Source organism: Aquila chrysaetos, chromosome 3, assembly GCF_900496995.4.
Source record: "Aquila chrysaetos chrysaetos chromosome 3, bAquChr1.4, whole genome shotgun sequence".
Lineage (NCBI taxonomy): Eukaryota > Metazoa > Chordata > Aves > Accipitriformes > Accipitridae > Aquila > Aquila chrysaetos.
This window is the reverse complement of record NC_044006.1, coordinates 39049335-39070964: the sequence shown is the minus strand read 5'-3', so window position 1 is coordinate 39070964 and position 21630 is coordinate 39049335. Positions and strand designations below refer to the sequence as shown.

Below are 21630 nucleotides of genomic sequence, written 5' to 3'. Positions count from 1 at the left end.
GGAGATGTAGATTGTAGATTGACCCAGAATTTTTAGAATTCAATGTTATTTGGATGGATTAGGTTAGGAAGGTAATGGAAAAGATAATGAAAACTTACTGTATAACTGTTAAGTTATAGCATTCAACATTTACTAGCAAGTCTTTCAGCACCATGTGTAAGGTGCATCTTTTCACCAGTAGCAGAGACATGAAAGAGAATCTCAACATCTTTAAGCTGACTACTTGATGTACTCTAATTTTTTAAATAAATGCAATTTTCAATTTTTGCAGTCTTTTCCCCAAGATGAGCAGAAATAGAATTGGTGAGTGCTTGCACAACCAGGAGCTCCCTCCTCCCCATCCTTCAGACAACACACAAAGTAAACTTTGAGCTCAACTTTCTAAAACTCTTTTCTCCCTTCTTTTCCGAGATGACCAATTTAGAAGTTTGCAAGTAATGCATATAGAACGGCATTACATTTTACCACTTTTTCAGTTCAGAAAGACAAATATTTTCAGGGTAGGCCTGGTTCTTTTGTCTCAGAGAAAATGGTGGTCAGACTGAACCTAAATGAAACAATGCCTAACAACACTATTCGCAGTGAGGTGGCATAAAGAAACAGCTGCCTTCCACTAACCCATCCCAGTTCTTTCTTCCTTCACCGTTCATCTTACTTTCAGTCTTTCTCTACTAGCAACCTTAATCTTTCCAACATTTTGCTCCCTCTCCTTGAAAATCACTCCGTTGCTCTTTCTAAATCTTCTCTCCAGTCCTCCAACTACTTTTCTCTGCCTTAATCTATTTATTAGTGTTGCATGCTGAGGATCAACAGGGCCTCTGTACATCTAACTGTAATTTTAAACAAAGACTTTCTGAATAAAAGCAGTAGAAAAGTTTAACAAGTGACATTTAAGTTGGTCTCCTCTGTAACTTCAGCACTAGCTCCAACACAATCCTCAAAACCAGAGAATGAATACTAGTTTTCATACCTTAGAAACAGCTGCTATTCAGAAAGATGAAAGCAAGCCAGCCTTTCAAGGGTACAGCTACACTCACAGAGACATGTCACCCCCCATCCTGTTCCTCAGTGGTTCAGTCTACCATACCTGAACTTACATTATGTCAATAAAATTCTACATATATCATTGATTTTATCTATTTCATGCATGCAATGAAAAAGCAGCTTAAAAAATGGGGGAAGGGGTGACTGAGAAAAGTAATTCTTTTTCCAACCTGAGGAAACTTTAGACAAATTTGCCTTTGATAATCGACTGAACAAGCTGCACTGCAAGCATCAAGGGATGGTGCAGGGATATCTAGCAGGTGCTGCAGTTTATCACAAAACCGTCTAAAATAATTGGAAGTGACAACCAGCACTACCACAAATGATTTATTAGTCTTTCACTCAGCTTTTCAGCTTCCTCAGGGCCAGAATAAATAATTTACCAACTCTGTATCTTCCAATCATTAATTCTTCCCTGTGCATCCAAACTACATTTAACTCTGCTGGGTTCAGTGGAATTAAAAACACAATATGAAGACTTTTTCCCCCCCAAGTATAGCATTATCTGACTTTATCTAAAAGTAAAATTGTCAGTCAAAATTTGTATCGGTGATAGAAGGATTAGAGCTAGCAACCAACGCTGAGTTACAAAATATCTGCAGAATAAAATGAAAGTTAAACTGAAGAGATATCAACAATGAAATGCTCCCAGGGGGTCAGGCGTGTTCTCAAGATATAAAGTACTGATAGTGTCTGAAGATATCGATTAGCATTGTTTTTCTGATCCATAAACTAACATTACTTACAGACAAACATCTTACATGTCCCACATGGCAAATGCAGGATGAAAACACTGAACAGGAAACATTCAGAAAATAAATGAAAAAGGAGATGTGGGCAAAATGGAAGGATTAAACATGAACAGAATGGTTTTGTAAAAAGGCAATACTTTTTGAGGAAATACATTAAAGATACAAGATTTACTAATGCCCTTGTGTTCATATCACAAAAAGAAATTAAAAAAAGAGTATTATACAAGGCAGAATTATAAACTAGGAGTATAAAATGGCATAAAACCAAAGTACACTTTCAAATTTAAAACAGAATATATAAGGTACCATATTCCTATTAATTATGTAGAGAAAACACAGAGAAAACAAAAATCACACCCTAAATCCATTTTTGATGTAAGCTAGTCTTGTCTCATTAAATCAGCATCTATGATTAAAACCAAGATCATTTTTGGTACATAATGTATTGCATTGTTAGAGCAGCATCTGTTTGTTGCACAGCAACACATTTTTCAGCTTTAAGAAACTGTACTCATAGAGAAGAAACAATCCAGACTTTGAAGATATAAAAATATTTTTACTTCCAAAAGCATTTTGTACTAAAGGGGTTAATAACGTTAATGTGCTAATATTTTGCATTCCAAGAAGAGGCTTCAAGCTGTTGGAAACGTACAGAAGAAGAATTTCATGGTACTAACAGCTTTCTTTCAGTCCTATGGGACTGAGAAAACTGAAACTTTAAGTGCTTAGAAGAAAAGCTCTGTAAGGCTATGAAGGCTAATCAATAGGGCTTTCACCAAATAATACAGTCTGAAATGAAATAAATTGGCCATAACAAAAATGCCTTAACCTTTTTCTCATCATTAATCTCAATATAGAGAAAAGTACAGTATGACCTACAAGTCCAAAATAGCCAACATATAAATATGTTTTCACACTACTTCTAACAATACAAAAATTTTTCACAAATACAGGAAATTTCATATTATTAATTTGAAAGCAATTTCTTATCCTATGTATTTCTCAAACATCAATTTAAAACACAGATCATCATCTGCTGCAACCAGCCAAGCACATGCTGAACTCAATCTCACAAAATTTTCAAGAGAATGACACTATTATAAGGGCTGAGTATTTTATCACTATGACAAGGGATGTTCTAAAACATTCCCAAATCTGAAAAAATGCAATATTGTAAATAAAACAAAACTTAGAGAAACTAAATCACAAGCAAGCTATTGATATCTATGCTTTCTTCTGCTGCTGGGCCAAAAAGCCTTCAAAGAACTTAGGTCTTAGGAGACAGAGGGAACATACTTTGGGAAGCCTACAAAAGATAAAAATACACTTGATCCCAGCATCAGATCACTGAGCCAAAAGTCATTTGCCCTGGAATCAGTTATTTAGATTCATAAGAAAGTATTTGCTGTGGTCAAATTTTAAAAAATAACAAAGTATGTTGCCTGTTGCTCGTATGACCCAGATATAGGTCCTATAAATAAAGAGATCCAGGAAGCTGTTTTGTCATTTAACTTTTGGTGCTAACTTATTACGGCATCTTTCTTGAACAAGTGCATGGACTTTTTGACTTGGAGAAAAATGGATTTGGACACCAATTCCCTTAATAAGAGTCCTGAATGCAAGTATACAATGAAGTTTTATTGCTGTACAGGTTTCCTTATAGGTTCAAAAAAAACCCCAAACCCACCACAAAAAACTGTGTGTCCAGACTTCACTTCCTGGGTTTGTTCGTACTCTTATGGAAAAGCATTCCAAATTGACAGCTGGTCACAGAAAATAATGGGCTAATATAGAGGTTGAAACAATTTTGGTAAGAAAACAGCATTCAACACTTTATCTTTTTCTGATTAAAACGCAATTATAGCTATTGATACAATCAGAAACTTCCCAAATGACCTCTCTCACATAAAAATGATTTAGTAATGTTTTGAGTACTCTCTTCAAAGGTTAAATAAAAGAAGTGACTGAGATTAAAAAATGGGGGTCAGAAGTATCAAGCCCGAGGACAGTAAATCAGCCTTAATTTACCCAACTAGAAAGTTTCACTGAAATCTTCATTGCCTCTATAAGAATACAAAGAAGTGTATCAGAAATTCTCATACATAGTTCTCAGTGTATAAGAAACTGTATTTCTTCATGTTCCTATCAGTTCTGGGTCTATCTTGGTCAGTAATGTCTGCTTATAAGAAATGTCCCTAAGGGAGTACTGGGTAAATTTATAATTGTATTTATCCCGAAAGAACCATGTTGGCAAATGTCAGTTTTGACAAAACATCCTCACCTAAGGTATAAGTTCACAGTTCTTCTCACTCTCACTCTCTGCGATTTTTCACCTCCATCAATCTAGTTCCCTTTCCTCACATTTTTTCATCACAGCTATTTGTACATTCTAACAAAACCTTGAGATGAGGAAGAAGAAAGGAAAACTCTGTTTTATCTGCATTTACCGTTCAGCAAATCTGTCATCTCCACTTTAGGAAAAGGAAGTGAGGCAGAGGAGGGCCACTGAGCACATGTGGCAGTGAATTAGGAGCCGAACTTGTCATCTCCTGATGACACTTCAGAGGTATACAAATCAACAGTGCATCCGTTATTACCATTTCAGCAGAAAGCATAGGTTCAACCTCCAAGATTCTCCAGAGCTGCATTTTACCCTGAGCTACCAAAGACCTTTTTTTGTCCACCAACAACAAAAAATAGCAACTAGAGCTAACTACAAGGTATGCAAGGTAAGCCAAAGTTAAGAATCCTGCTAGGTACATTTCTGAACAGGAACCCTAAACAAGAAATTTTCAATAGACTACAACAAATGAGAGAGACTTTTATTTAGCAAAATGCTCATAAGTTCTTTTCCTTCCAAAACCAGTGCTTGCAAATCATTTTAAGCAAAACTACCCACTATAAAACAATGTCTGTAAAAATCCATGCAAGCATTAAGAATCAGATAACTTCTTGACCTAATTCAGGGTTACAAACCAAAGTCTGAACTGTCACTAGATGTTGAATTGACCTCCGAGTCATCTGAATTAATCATCATAAAGGCTTCAAACCACCTGAAGACTCTGGAGAAAAGGAGGAAAAAAAAAACAACAAAAAACAAAACCCAAAAAACCAAACCCCAAAACCAAGCAGCTCACTCTCAGATTTCATCAATAAAGTCAACCTCATCCAACTTAGGAATATTTGAAAAAAAATTGTAAAAATAGCCCATTTTCCCCCTCCTCTTGAAGGAAGCTTTTGATTGTTTGATTTTATTTTTAGTTTTAACATGCAAGTCACTCAGCTAGTCAGCCCAGTCAAGCCAGCCAACATGTAAAGGTCTGATTTTGAAGAAAAAAAAATATTTCATTATCACAGCTCAAACACGAATGCAGACATTCAGGTCTATCCTGTTGTAAAGTCTTCTTTTCTTTCTACATATAAGGATCATCCTCAAAGACTGAAATGGATGAAATAAATTGAGATAAGATAGGAAGTGACATTACATAAGGGAGTAAAGGAGGTTTATTATTTAGTAGTAGAAGCACGCCTCATTCATGTTGCCCTTATCTTGGGGAATGTATAGCCCATCCCTGAAATAGCCATTTTGAGTATATACCAACACCAGCACATGCTATGATCTTTTCAGTATTCTGCACAAAAGAGTGTTATGCAAACCACTTCATTTTGCTATTTCATGCAACAAATAAAAGGCATAATAAGTGTGCAGTGAAAAATCATGCTCTGTGTAAAGAAATGCCCAGACTTACGGAGTAACACACTCTTGTAATCAGCATAACAAAGGCAGCATGAGAGAAAGCAACTCAACTTCTAATCATGTTTTAGCTAACAGGTTGGTAGACACAACCATATGGAACAAGTAACATCTCTTGTACTGAATGAATGGAATGCATTTCAGCTGTGTCTTTGCTGTTCTTAAATTATTAAGATTATGGGCACACTATCTACTTGAGAATAATGTAAGGAAGCTAGAACATTGTAACTTCCGAAGCTCAAATACCATCAAACAGAAGGTCTCTAGCATGCTCTAACAGATAAATCACTAAACTTCAGTTGTAGTTCTAACAACAATATATTTTAAAAATATAATTGAAGGTGAAAGACTGAAAAAGACTGAATATCAGAAAATAATCAGTGACAAAAATGGAACCTAGCATGATAGGACTTTTGGCAATTCTTCCATTCAACCTCTTCCTCCTCCAGTCTTCCACATATTTAATCATCTGTTAGTAGAAATTTTTGTGGAATTGGTTGTCAAAAAGAAATAGTGAGGATGATCATGTTTTCACAGAAGCATTGTTAATAATGCATCAGAAAATGAAAAATATTTAGTTGCAACTTTCTAAGCTTTTTAGCAAAATATTCACTAATCTCTTGCTTCATATACAATACCTGGGTAAAAATAAGATCTCTACCCCAAATCCCTTCTATCTTATCAGGCCAATGATGAATTCCTAATATCAGATGATAAAGTAATTTTTTTTTCTAACCTATTCTGTATATTCTACACCTTCTCCCTTTTGAAAAAAAACTATTTCTTTTTACCTTTAACAACTTAATCTATGAGTTGAACAATCGCTTGGGTAACACTCCCTATGACTCCCCTCACATTTGCAGGCCCTGGTCCTCAAGGTGGACTTTAACCATGCCAGCACCTGCTTGAGGAACAACACAGCATGGAACAAGCAACCCAGGTTTTCTGGAGTGCATTGACAACAACTTCATGATACAAAGTTGAGATGGAGGCTTTCTGCTGGACCTCATACTTACAAACAAGAATTCATCAGGGATGTTAAAAGCTGGAAGAAACATTAGCTGCAGCGACCATGAGATGGTGGAATTCAGCATCCTGAGAGGAGGGGAAAAAGCAAAAAGTGGGATCATAACCCCGGACTTCAGTAGAGGAGACTCTGACGTATTCAGGGATTGGCTCAGAAGAATCCCATGGCAGATGGCTGTGGAGAGAAGGGTCCAGGAAAGCTGGTTGATTGTCAAGGATGTCCTCCAAGCTTAAGAATGGTTCATCCCAAAAAGCAGGAAAACAAACAAACATGGTAGAAGACCTGAATGGATGAACAAGGAGCAGCTGGCAGAACTCAACACAAAAAGAAAGTGTACAGGAGATGGAAGCAGGAACAGGTAACCTGAGAGGAATATAGAGACATCATCCAAATAAGCAGGGATGGGGTTAGGAAAGCCAAAGCCCAGCTGGAGTTGAATGTGGCAAGGGATTTGAAGGGTATCAGGTACATCAGCAGCGAAAGCAAGACTAGGGAACGTGTGGGCCTACTGCTGAATGGGAACTTGGTCACAAAAGACAAATAGGAAGCCAAGACCCTCAATGCTTTCTTTGCCTCTGTCTTTACTGGTGAGACAAGCCTTCAGCGATCCCAGGTCCATGAAACCAGCGTGAAAGTCCAGGGCACAGTAGACTGATCCAGGTGAAGCAGGATCAAGTTTGGGAATATTTAAACAAGCTGGATGTATACAAGTCCATAGGCTTGAAGGGACAGACTCACAAGTGCTGAGGGAGATAGCTAATCTCATTGTAAGGTCACTCACAGCAATCTTGAAAAGGGCATGGAGATCATGGCAGGGTCCTAGGGACTTGAGCAAACCAAATGCCACTCCTCTCTTGAAGGAGAGCAAGAAGGAGGATCCACAGAACTACAGGCTCATCAGCCTCACATCAATCACCAAAAAGAATCACCCTATGTGCCACACTACAGGCTGGGAGTCAAGCGCCTGGAACACAGCTTTGAAGAAAAGGACCCGGGCATCCAAGCGGACACCAAGTTGAACATGAGCCAGCAATGTGTCCTCACAGCAAAAAAGGCCAAGACCATTAGGAAGAGTATTACCAGCAAGTCGAGGGACGTGATTATCCCCCTTTAAACGGAACTGGTGATAACGCTTCTGGGGTACTGTACGCAGTCCTGGGCTCCCCAGTACAAGAGAGACACAGACTTATTCAAGTGCGTCCAGCGGAGGGCCTGAAAGATGGTTAAGGGTTTGAAGCATACGAAATATGAGCAGATGCTGAGAGAGCTGGGACTGTTTAGCCTTGAGAAGAGAAGGCTCAGGGGATTTTATCTATTTCTAGACATTTCTGATGGAAGGGAGTACAGAAGATGGAGCCTGACTCTTCTCAGTGGTATCCAGTGAACAGATAAAAGTCAATGGATACAAGAAATCCCATTTAAAAATAATAAAAACTTCTTTTACCATGAGGATAATCAAAGACTGGAACAGGTTGTCCAGAGCAGTTGTGGAGTCTCTACCTTTGCAGATATTCAAAACCCAACCAATGTCCTGAAGAACCTGCTCTAGCTGACCCTGCTTTGAGCTGAGGAGTTGGACTAGATGATCTTGAAAGGTGCCTTCTAATGTCAACTACTCTGCGATTCTGTAATTTGATTTATGGGAAACCATAAATGGTTTTGCTCAAGTTATTTGTATTCAACAGATGTTTATAGATCATTAGTGTCAAGTATATAGAAATCAGCAATAGGACCTTAAATAGCTTGTTAATGCAGGTCTTCCCAAATCACTATATTATTTCTTCAAGTATTTTGTCACATGCATTATTTTCCTGTTGATTCTTTTCTTAAGACTCAAAGTATCATGTGAACAAAACAATGTACTTGATAGCATGATCTTCATGAAATAACCACACAAAAATATTTCTTTAAAATCAAAATATATACACACACATTGACATGTATCTTAAATTTAACTAGAGCACGAGTTTTGAACACAGAGGATTTGGACATTCATTCATATTCGTACCAGAAGAGTACAAGAACTGGAAAGAAATCTTCTGTAGAAAAAAATTTTGGCAAATGTGGAGAACCAAAGACGTACAAGACAGATGACCTAATGGAGGTGTATACGAGAAAAATTACAAGATAAAATTTGACACAGGATGTCAACTAAGCCTTATAAATTACGCATAAATTTTTACCTTGGACAACTTCGGAACACTGAAGAAACAATGCATCAGAGGGAATATACTTAAGAAAAGCCCTACCACATTGAGCCAAAGGGCTCATTTCTTTCACACAATACAGGTTTTTTTCTGCATTAATTTTTCTGGTGTCTTAAGAGTCTTTAAAATGATGTTGTACTTCCTGAAGAAGATCAACAAAAGTCAAAATGAGTAAATCAGAGTTAAAAGTAACCAAACATGTCATAATTTGCACTCCTGCTGTTGCAAAATACAGCGAGACAAACTTCAGAGACTATAAACGATTATTACCCCATGCGCTTTATGTACCTGGCAGCAGTATCTTTTAACGCCATACCTAGGCACTGGCTCACAGTACTGCTTCATGACTGCCTCCTAACCTCTTCAACTGTCTTTTTCTCACCCCCTCCTTGAACTAGCACTAGCATTAATGTAGTCAGATCAGAAAATTAATAAAGACTAAAACTAACATAGCAAAAGAATGCATGGATGCACAAGCAGCAGCCTGCATAAAAGTGGTGAGAACACATGGCTAGGGAAGGGGGCTTAGCAAGGCTACCTTCTTCAATTTCTGAAGTGATCCTCCCAATCAATCATCCTTACGATGCTTCAATTTATATCGTAGAGCAGTATTTATTCAAATAATAGACTAGTTGTCCTAGAACAAAGATGACTGAAAAAGCACTTCATGTTGATCTAGAAAGGGTAAAATGTTCATATTATGCATATCATTTGCATTTTCAGCTAGGGCAAATTCTAGTCGCTCAGTAGTAGCCAGAGTATTTTTTTTTTTTAATCACTTGCTCACATAAACTGTTTCGGAGTTGCCAAAGGAATTTTTAAGACTGCAAATTGAAAGCAAGGTGCACAATCTCTCCTATAATATAGTCACTATAAAATGTGCAAAGAATCAAGAACCTCTGTCTCACTTTAATATTTGAATGTCTTACAGAAAAAAAAGAAGAAAATAGACTTTTGTTTTTACCTTAAAAAAAAAAAATAGCCTTTCTAAAAGATTCTCCATAATTTCCATTAGCAATGATTGTGAAAGTTGAGCTGTATCTCCCCCCAAATGGCAAACTTACACTTTACTGTTTTGCATTTAACTATTTAGCAATATTGCCTTCCCGAGGTCAGCTTAATCCTATAATTAATAGGTTTATATCATTAATAGCTTTTTATTCTCATTTAGAGCATTTTGCCACGTAGTTTTTTCATACTGTTAGTTCCCAGAGCAAAATATCTTCCTTTTTGTTTCTGAATGTTTCTGAACTCTGTCCTGTCCCAAGCCACCACCAACAGAACAGCTTCACCTTGATTCTCAACAAATCAAATGAATGCAATTAACTCAGTTCAAGATCAGGATTCTTTGTCCGTAAGAACCACAGGCAAGACTGGGCTTTCCTTTGGAAAGTGAATCTAATTTGCCCTTTTTCTGTAGTGCTGACATATGCCTTAAAGCAAGACAACCAGAACAGTCCTATGGCCAACATTACCCAGTAATTTTAAAAATCCCTACTTTAAATTTACAGAAAGAGTAAGTCAGAAAAGAAAGAGGGAAGTGATCTTTCAAAAACAGCTGTAGCATGTAAAAGAAATTAGCATGAGTGACTGCAGGGAAAACATCAGCAATAGGCTTTGAAGAAATCTGGCTTGGGTCACTGAAAAGAAAACAGAGGCAGATGCTAGGCTGCCTAGCCCAGGTCACTGCAGGGAGAACAACAGCTGGTTATGGGAGTCTTGCCTGGGACACGGAGTTGGTGCTTGATTCTACTGAGCCATTTTTTAATACATCCTTGATGATTTTAGTATGGGAGAAAAGCTGAAAACCGATAGGGGTTTTTTTGTGGGTGAAACTATGACAAATTAAACCATTTATTTAGTAACAATACTTGGTTTTATTCTTTTATGTGTAGTTGTACACACAAGAAAAAGAGTACATATGCTGACTGGCTATGTAGATCTACATCTGAAATAGAATGAAGAGTTTCTGAAGTGCTCTACCAAGTTATCAATATTTTAACAGCTTTTAAAAGCTGTTATATAGTAGTGCAGAGTTTCAGGACCAGAGGGTCTACACATTCATTCCATATTAACTATGGTACATTTTAAGACATTTTATTTTCACATTCACATCAGGGTCAGAACAGAGAATGTCCTCTGATCATTGTATCCACGATCACCTTTAGCTGAAAGTTAAAGAACTCCTTTTTATAACCCACTAACCAATGTTCGAATCGACTTAAGAGAGTTGTTGTTCATCCATCCAAGGATTTCATTAAAACCTCTACCATCGTAATTTCTGGATTATGTTACAGAAAACTGAACTCACATTATGGATCCTGGTAAGCAGAAGAGAGTTTTTAAAGTGAATTTTTCCATGATTGCCCAGCTCCCCATTTCATGACTCATGCATTCCTTCCAATCATATTATTCATCACTCCTTTTCATGAAGGCAAGAAATTATAAATGATTACCATCTTGATTTGTCTGAGCACAGAAAAAAATATCTTTAGAATCAATGGACAACTCTACTCAATAGATCAGCTACTTATTCAAAATATGTTTCACTGAAAATGCAGAATATGCCTTCAGATGTGCCCATAGTTTTACTAATTGTTCTAAGGATGTATTGCACACACATGCATACAATAAAGTCTCTCTCTAAGAAAGCGTCTTAAGAGTAGTACTGTAGATTTTAGGTGATTAAAGAGAAACAAAAGATTTTTTTTCAGGTTATATATACTTCTCACTCCCCAGTTATTTTTACATTCACTCCCAGGTAGTGCAGGCATTTATTAAGAACAAGTAGGCAGAGCAAGGCAAATAGAACTCTTTATATGAATAAAATGAAAGTGAATGAAAGTGTTAAGCAAATTATCTTTTGAACCAATTAAAGAAGAGATAGCTTAGAAGTACCATGGAGAGGAGTTGCACAGAACAGAAACAAAACCAGTTCTGTATAGAAACAGAAAAAAAGTAAATTTATCTAGTCAAATAATTGCACCAATTTCATTTGTTGGCTCCAGCTTAGAAGAAATTCCAAAAAAAAGCTTATACATCAAGTGTCTAGATTACTCGTACAGACCCAACTATATCTATCCCAAAGGAATTACTTCTTGTTTACCTCAATCCACAAATCGTATGAATTTCATGTTAAAGCTTACTGTACAAAAGTTAAGTTTTGCAGTATTAATCTAAAACCTCCCAACTTTTTTTATCAAATGTTAGAATTGACATAAATGTGATAAAATGGGACAATCCCAGATGCTTAGGGTCTTTGAAAACTCTGGTCAACTGAAACATGACAGATACACAAACATACACATACACACAGGAGAAACTAAAAAAGGGAAAATAACAAAGTTCTTTGCATTTCATATTTTTGCTGTTTTCGCAAACACTATATGGGATGTTTTTAACGTTTGTTGATCCTCACAACAGAGTAAGGAATATTAAATCCAGCTATAACCATATGTCAAATGCAAGAGCCTGGGATAAAGAAAATAGTCTAAAATTAGTGTTTACTATATATAATGCTGTAAGAGAATATATTCATCAACTTCAGTGCCACTATCAGCTTGTCGTAAGTTACGCTCAAATGTTTACAAGATCAGAATTTCAGCTGAAAGGAAAAACATGTTTCAGTAGAGACAAGTCACCACACTAGGCACAGCCTTCTTCACTGAACTTCTTGCATCTTCACTGTATCGCTGACAAGATGCTAGAGGCTCTTTCTGGTAGGCATGAAGAAGTATGCATGAACAAGACTAAGCTATTGTGACTACCACTTTGCTATTAAGTTGCATCTGAAGTAGATGGGTATTCCTACTATAAATAAACCGGCTAAGTGCTCCTGATGTAGACTTGACCTAACTCATTAAAACAGAGGAGAATCATCAAAAACTTTCTGGATTTGAGGTAGATAAACTCAATGAGCTACATTTATGAGGTTGCTAGTCATCTTCTTTTAGGTGCTACTCATTTTCTGTAGTTAACACGGATTCAAAAAAACCATAAAGTATCACTTAAAGTTTATATAATACTCACAACCATTACTGAAATGTAACTAGTTACTGTAATTCTCATGAGGATCTTTTTTCACTGCTTGCAAAATAGGAGGTACTTCCTCTCCAGGAAAGGTCATCATGGTATGTGGACAGTTTATGTCAGGTGACTTTATGAAAATCATATAGAAGAAATAAGAAGGGGAGATACTGTAAAACTAAAAAATATTAGATTGCAGTTTACACCATGAACATCTGAGAACCCATGTTTTGCATAAAAATATAAACTAATTAAAATAGTGCAAATAGAACAGAAAAGCTACATGTGTGTAGCTAGTAATAAAGCTGCTTACTGTTAAAAGGTTTTCATAGAACAGGCTGTTGGGGTTCAATATTCAAGTTAAAATTCACAACTTACTATGTGAATGTTTAACCATGCAGCTATAATATCTTCTAATGTTTTTTCACATAAAAAAGTAACTTCTCTCATACAGTGAAAGGTATGTATATGAATGTACAAATATGTTGTTGTAAGGAGGCTGATATTTTAATAATATAATAGGATGATTCAACTCTGCTATTGCTTTCAGATGTCCAACGCAAAAGACCCTGTGCTTCTCAATAACCCACTGTTGCTACCAACATTATGCCCATAAGTTCCTGTCATCATACCATTGCTTCCCATGGTTAAACTATTTCCTCTCAAATTTACATCTTTCTCCAGCTCCTGTCCCCCTGTGGGATCCTTAGTCCAAGTCGAGAACAACTGCTTACTACTTGACTATGCTATAGAGTGTAATCCCAGACCTAGAGTGGTAATATCTTGCTGGCTATACCTTTTTTCTCTTGCAGACATCTTCTTTCTAGGCAGCGCTGCAAAGATTTTTCTGTGAAACATACAGAATTTCTACTAGCTTGAGGTTTTTTTCTTTTTCTTTTTTTTTTTTTTTAGCTGAGGTGTTACTACGATCCATACTTTACGTGAACTTATATTTTAAATAATGTTTGCATCATTTCTTTTTAAAACATCATGCTTTCATCACTGTCAGCTCTGATCAATCCTACAGCCTTTAACACAGACTTCCAAAACGCATTGCAAAGCAGCTTCCCTACAATGTGAAACAGAACTTGACTATTCGTTTTACAAAACCAACATATGTGTTTGGTTACAAATACTGGAGTATTTCTCTAGTATTTCATTCAAAGGACTTTTTTTAATACTTGTAAAGTTTGCTTTGAGAGTGCTGATCCCTATTCTGTGAAGCAAGCTAGCATCATTAGGATGACAAAATCAAGTCTTATTGTGGCAAGAAGAAACATCATTTAGTGTCAACAACACACTGCTATTGATTTGAACTCCTCCTTGCCTCATGGGTGAAATAACAAGCTCCTACACACAGACTCTCTAAGCATACCAATAGAGGAGAGAGGCAAGAAAAATACTAAAAATGGCTGTATTAAAGATACAACAGGAAATATATGACTCATGAGATGTAAATTCTTTTATCTGTATGGAATAAATTGAAGAAGAGCTTAATATGGCTTCTGCAATTTCTATGGAGTTAGATTAGAACAGAAATACACCTACCAATAATACACCAGATTTAGGCTTCCCAACCACCATCTCCTAACTGTTTAGTAACCCCTGTGAAACAAGCCAGCTTCATTTTCATTATCTAATATGTGACTATTCACGTTTTCAAAATGACACCTTATTTTAGCATCCTGGTTGGCCCTTTCAGTGTAAGATGGGGAACTGATTGAGCATACAGCGTAAATTATCCTTTCACATTACTGGCAGGATCTCTTTAAAACAGAGCTAAGAAACAGTCTGTCAACATGGATAGGTTCGCTCTTTTTCTATTTCTGAACAACAGACCGCAATTTTCAGAAAAAAACCTGTATCTTTCTTCTTAAAAGATACAAAAAGGAATAAAATCATAGTCAGTCATGCAACATCAATATAAATACCACTTTGCACATTAATAGTTCTTTTTCCAGAACCTAAAGCTATGCCTTTAAGCAAATTTGCAAACCAAAAAAAAATGTAGCAAAATAAAATACTACTTATGTTGTCTAACTGCACCCAAAATTTAAGCTAATTTCAAACACTTTTGTAGCATCGAAGTTAGCATGCTGGAATTCCACAGTCCATCTCTTAAAACATGAATGAAGTAATATACAAGGCATAAAATATTATTTCAAGATAACTTCCTTTTAAAAATACTGAAGTGTAGGGAACAAAGCTATTTTCATACCACATCCGAAAATGGATGAGGTGTGAAAGAAATCTCTTGTTTAATGTGACCTTTGGCTGTACTTTCACTTGTCATCATTATGAAGTAGCTACTTTCAGTGCCAACACATAAGCTGCGTTATATTACCCTATAACAGTAGTAGCACGTCTTTCAGGAAGTGTTTCATACTCTGAGAAACTGGTGGCAGAATGCATTGACAGCACTTACCTTTGTAACTGCTTATAATAGCTCTTATTCAACAATAACACCTCATTTACACAAGGAAATAAGAGTGACTGTACTAAATTTCATAGAGCATGTCGCATAAACTAGTATATGTTGAGGAACTCCCCTGGAGTTCTCAGCTTCAGTGAAAACATTCAAATAAGGAGAAATGTAAATTCCAGATTGGAACTCTGCCCCAAATAATAATATTCAGAGCTTTGTTACTGTGCACAGACCAAAAATACTGCATTGTTAAGATCTGCAACATACTTGACTTTTCTTAATGTATGTAATTAAGAAAATATTTCTGGAAAGCAAATGAATTTGAAATTCAAGTAAGATTAATAGAACAAATACGACAAATTTACGTTTTATACAATGGTAGCAAGCTGCAGAATAAAAATCAGTAGCTGTCATTATCTAAAGCTGTTCATCTAACACCGTAGAGAGAAAAACCATTGATACATACTGTACACACATTTTTATCCATGTATATATAAATCAAAGGAAACAGCTTCCTTTAAGGCAAGCATATGAAGATACTAAAGCAAGATACAAATTAAATATTCATACATTCAATATTTCAAAATAAGGAATTTGGATATACACATGCATAATTTAAGTTCTATAGTGAAACCTGTCTACAGAGGCCATTTCTACTGTATTTCAACAGCACTGAAACTTGAAATGTGCAATGCAGCCTCTCCATGCTGTGTTGAAACTTTAAAGTATATAGTAATTCATTTCAAGCACTAAACATAGAATAAAGGCCACGTTATGCACACTGCACTTTTGCAGAGGAACTGCTGTTGTGCCCTATTCATTACAGCTCTGAAACAGGGCTGTCAGTCCCAGTGCTCTCCTGCAAGGTGGCTTCCGACTGCCCAAGAAGTTACTCATTGGGAACTGAAGTCAAATAAGCAACTTCAGGTAAGAGGCTCATCGGTCCTGAAAAACTCGTCAGTCAGAATTGACTCTGAGTCACATTCTGATCCCAGGCATCTGTTTTAAATTCCAAAGAGCTGGTGCTCATACGTGAAGCCTAAAACTGGCCCCTTACACTGCTTTTATACATTCACTCAAGCCTCTTTGGAGTAAAAGATGAGATTTCAGACCTTTTTAATTGGTAAAAGAAAGCAACGCGAAAACAGGCTTCACAACAGCATGTTCTACATTAGGAACGATTCTTTGTGAACACAGAACCTGAGAGTAGTTTACATACAACAACACAGACATGTTAAATTTTCGGAGCTTATAAATTCCTACACATGCAAAAAACACTGGGCGGGGGCAAAAAAACCCTACTACCCACCTTCCCCCCTTGACATGTATCTTCTCCCACATGTGTCTAAAGATACCACCGTTCCTCCCCATATATTTAAAACCTTGCCACTAAAAAGGAACTCTCCGTATGAGTTATTAAGGTGAATATATTATTTTCTTATTACAAGCTAAATATATTAGTTCAAATATCAAGAGTCTCACCTAAAAATATCCATTTTATTGGGACAAAAATATCTCAAGTTAACTTTAAGAATAATAAAATAGTACTTATTACGGGGAAAATAGAACTACTCTGCTTCTACGTGTTTTAAAGTAAACATTTATCTTTGCTCCTTAAAGGTCACTCATTTGATCTTGACACATCTATGAAATAATAGAAGCAAAACCTAAATAAGTAGAAAAGTGATATTAAGCAATATAAAGCTAAACAAAATTAGTATCTACATGGTAAATTACTTCATTGAAAACCATCTATGGATTCTGCAAAGAATATACTTTTGCCTTAGAGCTAGTACTTTAATTTTCAAGAACCAAGGAAAAAAAAAAAATCAAAACTAGTCAGTAACAATGCAGCGTCGAAAAGCAATAAACTCAAAATTAAGTTATAAATAATTTAAAGCATGTCATGAAGATGTATTAATAATTCATCAGATAAATAATTTACTAAATAATCAAATAAATAAATAATGAAATACATAAATAAATCAGCAAATAAATAATTCTGCAAAATAACCTAAACAATAAGTCACTAAAACAAATGACAAACCTACAAAACTACAATGATTTTCTAAATTCTGATAGTTTTAAATAAACAAATGTATATAAACTAGATCAATCTTTGGTGGATAGAGAAATATTTTTCACTGCTATTGGTAAATTCCTGATTACACTGCACAAGGATACAATTTTAGATTTTACAAGTGTGCAGTTTTTCCCTTGTAAATTATTAACATGATTGCTACAATACATCCTGCTCTGTATTTTACACGTAATCCCTTTATGTAGCTCATTTTTCGCCCCCCAAAATGAAAATCTCTTTACAACATTCTTAATTCACATATTTCTTTTTTTTCCTGGGTGCAGTACTTACAATACTGCAATAGCCTTCTTGGTGGTTCTCCTCCTGTCTTCTGCAAACCTTCAGAAGTTTTGCTGCAGGGGGAAAACAAGTAGAATAACCTTAATTATTACAGATGGTATCTCATTCATTAGCGGATGACAACATTTTATTTGAAAGCACAAGAAAAGCTGTTTTATAATTCTACAAAGCAACTTAATGTGAAACAACCATTACAGTTTGCAGACTACCGAAAGTTTTTAGAAGTCTTTGGTGGAACGAGTTCAAGCAGACTGAGGCCTGTTTCTTGTATTTAAGCTGACACACAATCTGTGCAAACTGGCACTAATTCAGATGTAAAGACAAACCACGAGAAGGACAAAATACTTGGCTGACATCTAATGTTATCCTTGATTTTGGAAGTTCATAGTCCTTGAAAGAATACAGTGAGATCATTTAATATCCACTATCTAAGTACATTCACAATTTAATTAGAACACTGCACTCCAATGCCAACAATGGTACCACAAAGGTCAAAATCCACTCATCTCCTGAATCAGTTTTCATTCTCCATTTATTTTAATGAATAATATTGACAACCACCATAGTTTTCTTCAAAGTGGTATTCCGTAAATATAGCAGTTATAGAATGTGCCATAAGTGTAATCGTGTTATCAATTTTTTTCCATTCTGTCAAAAAGGTTTATTTGCTTTCTTCCGTAACACACATCACACAAAAGAGTGAGAGACAGTTGCATAAACCATGCTACTGACATGATCTCTGTACAGGACTGTAAAAGTGAATGAATACATCAAACTTGAGGTTATATATTGTTTATATGCACACGTTTTTTGCTACTTGGTTCAAAGGAAATCAATATGCAGTGTTGTTTCTGCTGGTAAGATCTCAAATGGTTGATGGTGTTGCTGCATTTCAGCATTTAAAAGCATAAAGGATAATTTACTCTTAAAACTTGGGCACATTATATTTAACAAGTCTCAAATTCTCTTTAGGGATTATAATAAGGAAACACTTTGCTTAATCATAAATTTTATATTTATCTTGGCTAAACACCCTCCTTTGGATAGACTGCCATGTTTTGTCAACAAAAATCAACACAGTGGAAATGAAGTACTTGTTCTGTTGTGTGGTCATTCAAAAGGGTATGTAGAAGTAATGTAAATGTGCACCAGCGCTGCTGATAATTTCACGCTCTCATACACTCATTTCAATTTGCTTTAAAAAGGACTATTCCTCCTGGCTAAATATAGTCATCACGAAAAAGTATACCTCCCCTTTAAGCTAATAACACTGCAAGCCCCAAAACACAAGAGTACAAAAAACTTCTGTATTTTAAGGAATCTGAAGCACTTTCTTCTCACAATATAGGATTCTGAAGTGGGACAAATAAGACTGGTTTTATTGCTAAGGTATTCTCTTTCAGTGCCCAGACTTCTGTTTGAGAATGACAATTCATTCATTCCCACACCGCATCTGTGAATCCCATCCACTCCCAAAACAAATCATACACATCCTAAATCCTTCTTTTTTAAAGTAATGGATCCTTGTAAAAGCAGTATATACCTTAACACATTAGAAGATTTTGAGGATTACTGGGACATACAATGGCTCAGGAATGATCCTGAGGTTCTGGAATCAGACCTTCTCTAGGAAGTACCACTTAGTCATAGATCATCTTCCTTCATCTGCAGCTTGGCAGCCTCTGGTAGCAAAGTGATTTTTCACCAGAGAGTTACAGTACAGCTAAAACTGTAATTACAGTCACCGATGTCTTAAAAACACATTTTTCCTTCCTTCTAAAATTTACTTAGTTTTTTATTAGGTTCATGTTTAATTTGGGCTTCTAATCTATGGTTACAGAACTGACCTCCTCACACAACTATTTCTAAGTTAGAGGGTCATAATTCCCTGCTCAAATAGACATGTAAATCATTTAAAGAAGGGACACAAAACCAGCCAATGACCTGGGATACAGCCACCTTTCCCTCTCTTGCAATCAAATGCAAAGTCCACCCTACATAAGAGGTAAAGGACAGAAACTGAATTTGATTCCATTCCTCTGTTCTGCCAGCTGGTCCTTTTCCCCCCCAACCCTCAAATGCAGTACAGGTGCCTTTACTTAACAGATGATGCAAAAGATTGGTCAATAGAAGACTAAAGCAAAAGGCAGTGCCATTCAGGTATACTTCATTGAGGAAGAATACCAGAAATCAAGTAATTGCGTGCATTCTGTACTCTGCCCGGACTGAGAAGATGAGTGCTACAGTAAAGAGGCCACCTTGCTGGTACTCATGTTAATTTGGGTGATAATGCAAGGAACTGGATTGTATCACATACCCAAGAACAAATGTCAAATATTTACAATGGCAAAATTATAAATAAGGCTCACAGTAAAAAGCACCGAGCAACAAGATCTTCTATTCTCCACCTTCTGATACTGCCATCATCAGAAAGTTTCTTAGTTTGCAGGTACAAATCAGACCAAAAGAAACCACATACTGCTGCTGCTTCTCTTTGGGAACTCATGAAAATAGGAACCAGAGGAAATTTTAGAAAGAGATTACCATATTTCAAAATTTAGGACAGGAATATTTTTTTTTTTTTTTTAATGTTCAGGAGCAAATACAGGGGAAAAGAAAAAGGCTGGACAGACTTGCTTAACCAAATTTTAGGTAATGTAAGATACTGACCACTATATTCTGACTCACATTTCAAGGATTCTTTGAATTGTTATGAGTTACATAGACTATCTTGCATTACCAGTGAAAAAAAAAAGTAAATACTGCAATGGATTATTATATTCAGGAATTTAAATAATATGTAAATCCTTTCCAGGCCAGAAGCCTCATTCTTCTGCCACACTTACCTCCCTCTATTTATTACAGTTGATCAATTAAATTAAAAATTATCTGTTTGGTCCACTTCACATAGAAAGATACTTTTGTGACTCAGTACAGTACTTCATTAAAATTTTTAATATATCTCTGATTTTTTTTTACCATAAAAAGCAAAGAAGTGCTTGTTATACATATTGTATAAGTCCAACTAAAACTGTAAAAGTAACTCTGTCTTACAATCAGTTATAGGATAATTTTGAGTATGCTCCTGGTATGATCTTTGAGTATTTCTTGAATAACTTTTTAACCAGCTTCTTTCAATTCTCTCTTAAGAAAAAAATCATTTTTAAAATATTAAAACATATAGTAAAATGTTAAATCCCAAACTACTGAATCAAGAGCTATCAATACAACACATACCTCATTTGACTGTTATGACCCACGTTTCCTAGTCGATTTTTAGATAAAAACAAGCAGATTACTAGCAAAGGTTTATCTCAAATTCCCACATGTACAGCATGCCACATTAAATATATGCAAATCAACCTCTTTCTCCTCTAGTTTTTTTGAGCTGACAACTCATATGACCTGAAGCCATGGTTAACGATTACAATTATTTGACTTTCATATTTATACAATCAGTCATCAGATATGCATGTTAATTGATTTTAACAGATAGTTTTGTATTCTAATGATCAACAGTAAGCGTACACTTTACCAACCTCTTGATTTATAAGAAAATAAAACTTATGTCAGTTTTCACAATTAACCCTTCATTGTATTGATTTGCAGTGTTCACTGCAGACTTCTTCATAATACGTTAACATGAGAGTACTCCAAACTATGGGATCTTTATTTTGGTAGCAAAATTTGATATTCCAATTAGAGACACTTTTCTACCATTTTTAAAAAACACAATTACTACCCTATTTAAACAATACATTGTCTATTAATTAGAAATGATGAAACATAATTAACACCTAAATGAATGGACTGGGCAAAAATTAATTTACAGTTATTTCATATTCACATTTTGCTACTTTAAGTTCTTTTCTCTTTTTCAACGAACCTTAGTTGTGCACTTTGTGATTCTAATAAGCCCTCAAATGTCATATATATGACAGAGTACAACCCTACATTTAAGATCCTTATTTCTCAAGTAATATGCTTAAGGCCAAAGCATTCCTCTGTTGCCATC

General features: G+C 35.7%; 1 protein-coding gene across 4 annotated transcripts in view; it reads right to left on the bottom strand.

Moving 5' to 3' along the window:
- The window catches only part of TBC1D5 (TBC1 domain family member 5), a 328444-nt gene that overhangs the window by 284444 nt on the left and 22370 nt on the right, over positions 1-21630 (bottom strand). For all 4 annotated transcript variants that reach the window (XM_030008981.2, XM_030008982.2, XM_030008984.1 and 1 more), the window contains exon 2: positions 17607-17668. In XM_030008981.2, the coding sequence (XP_029864841.1) occupies positions 17607-17668 (62 nt within the window). The remainder of the gene's footprint in view (positions 1-17606; positions 17669-21630) is intronic.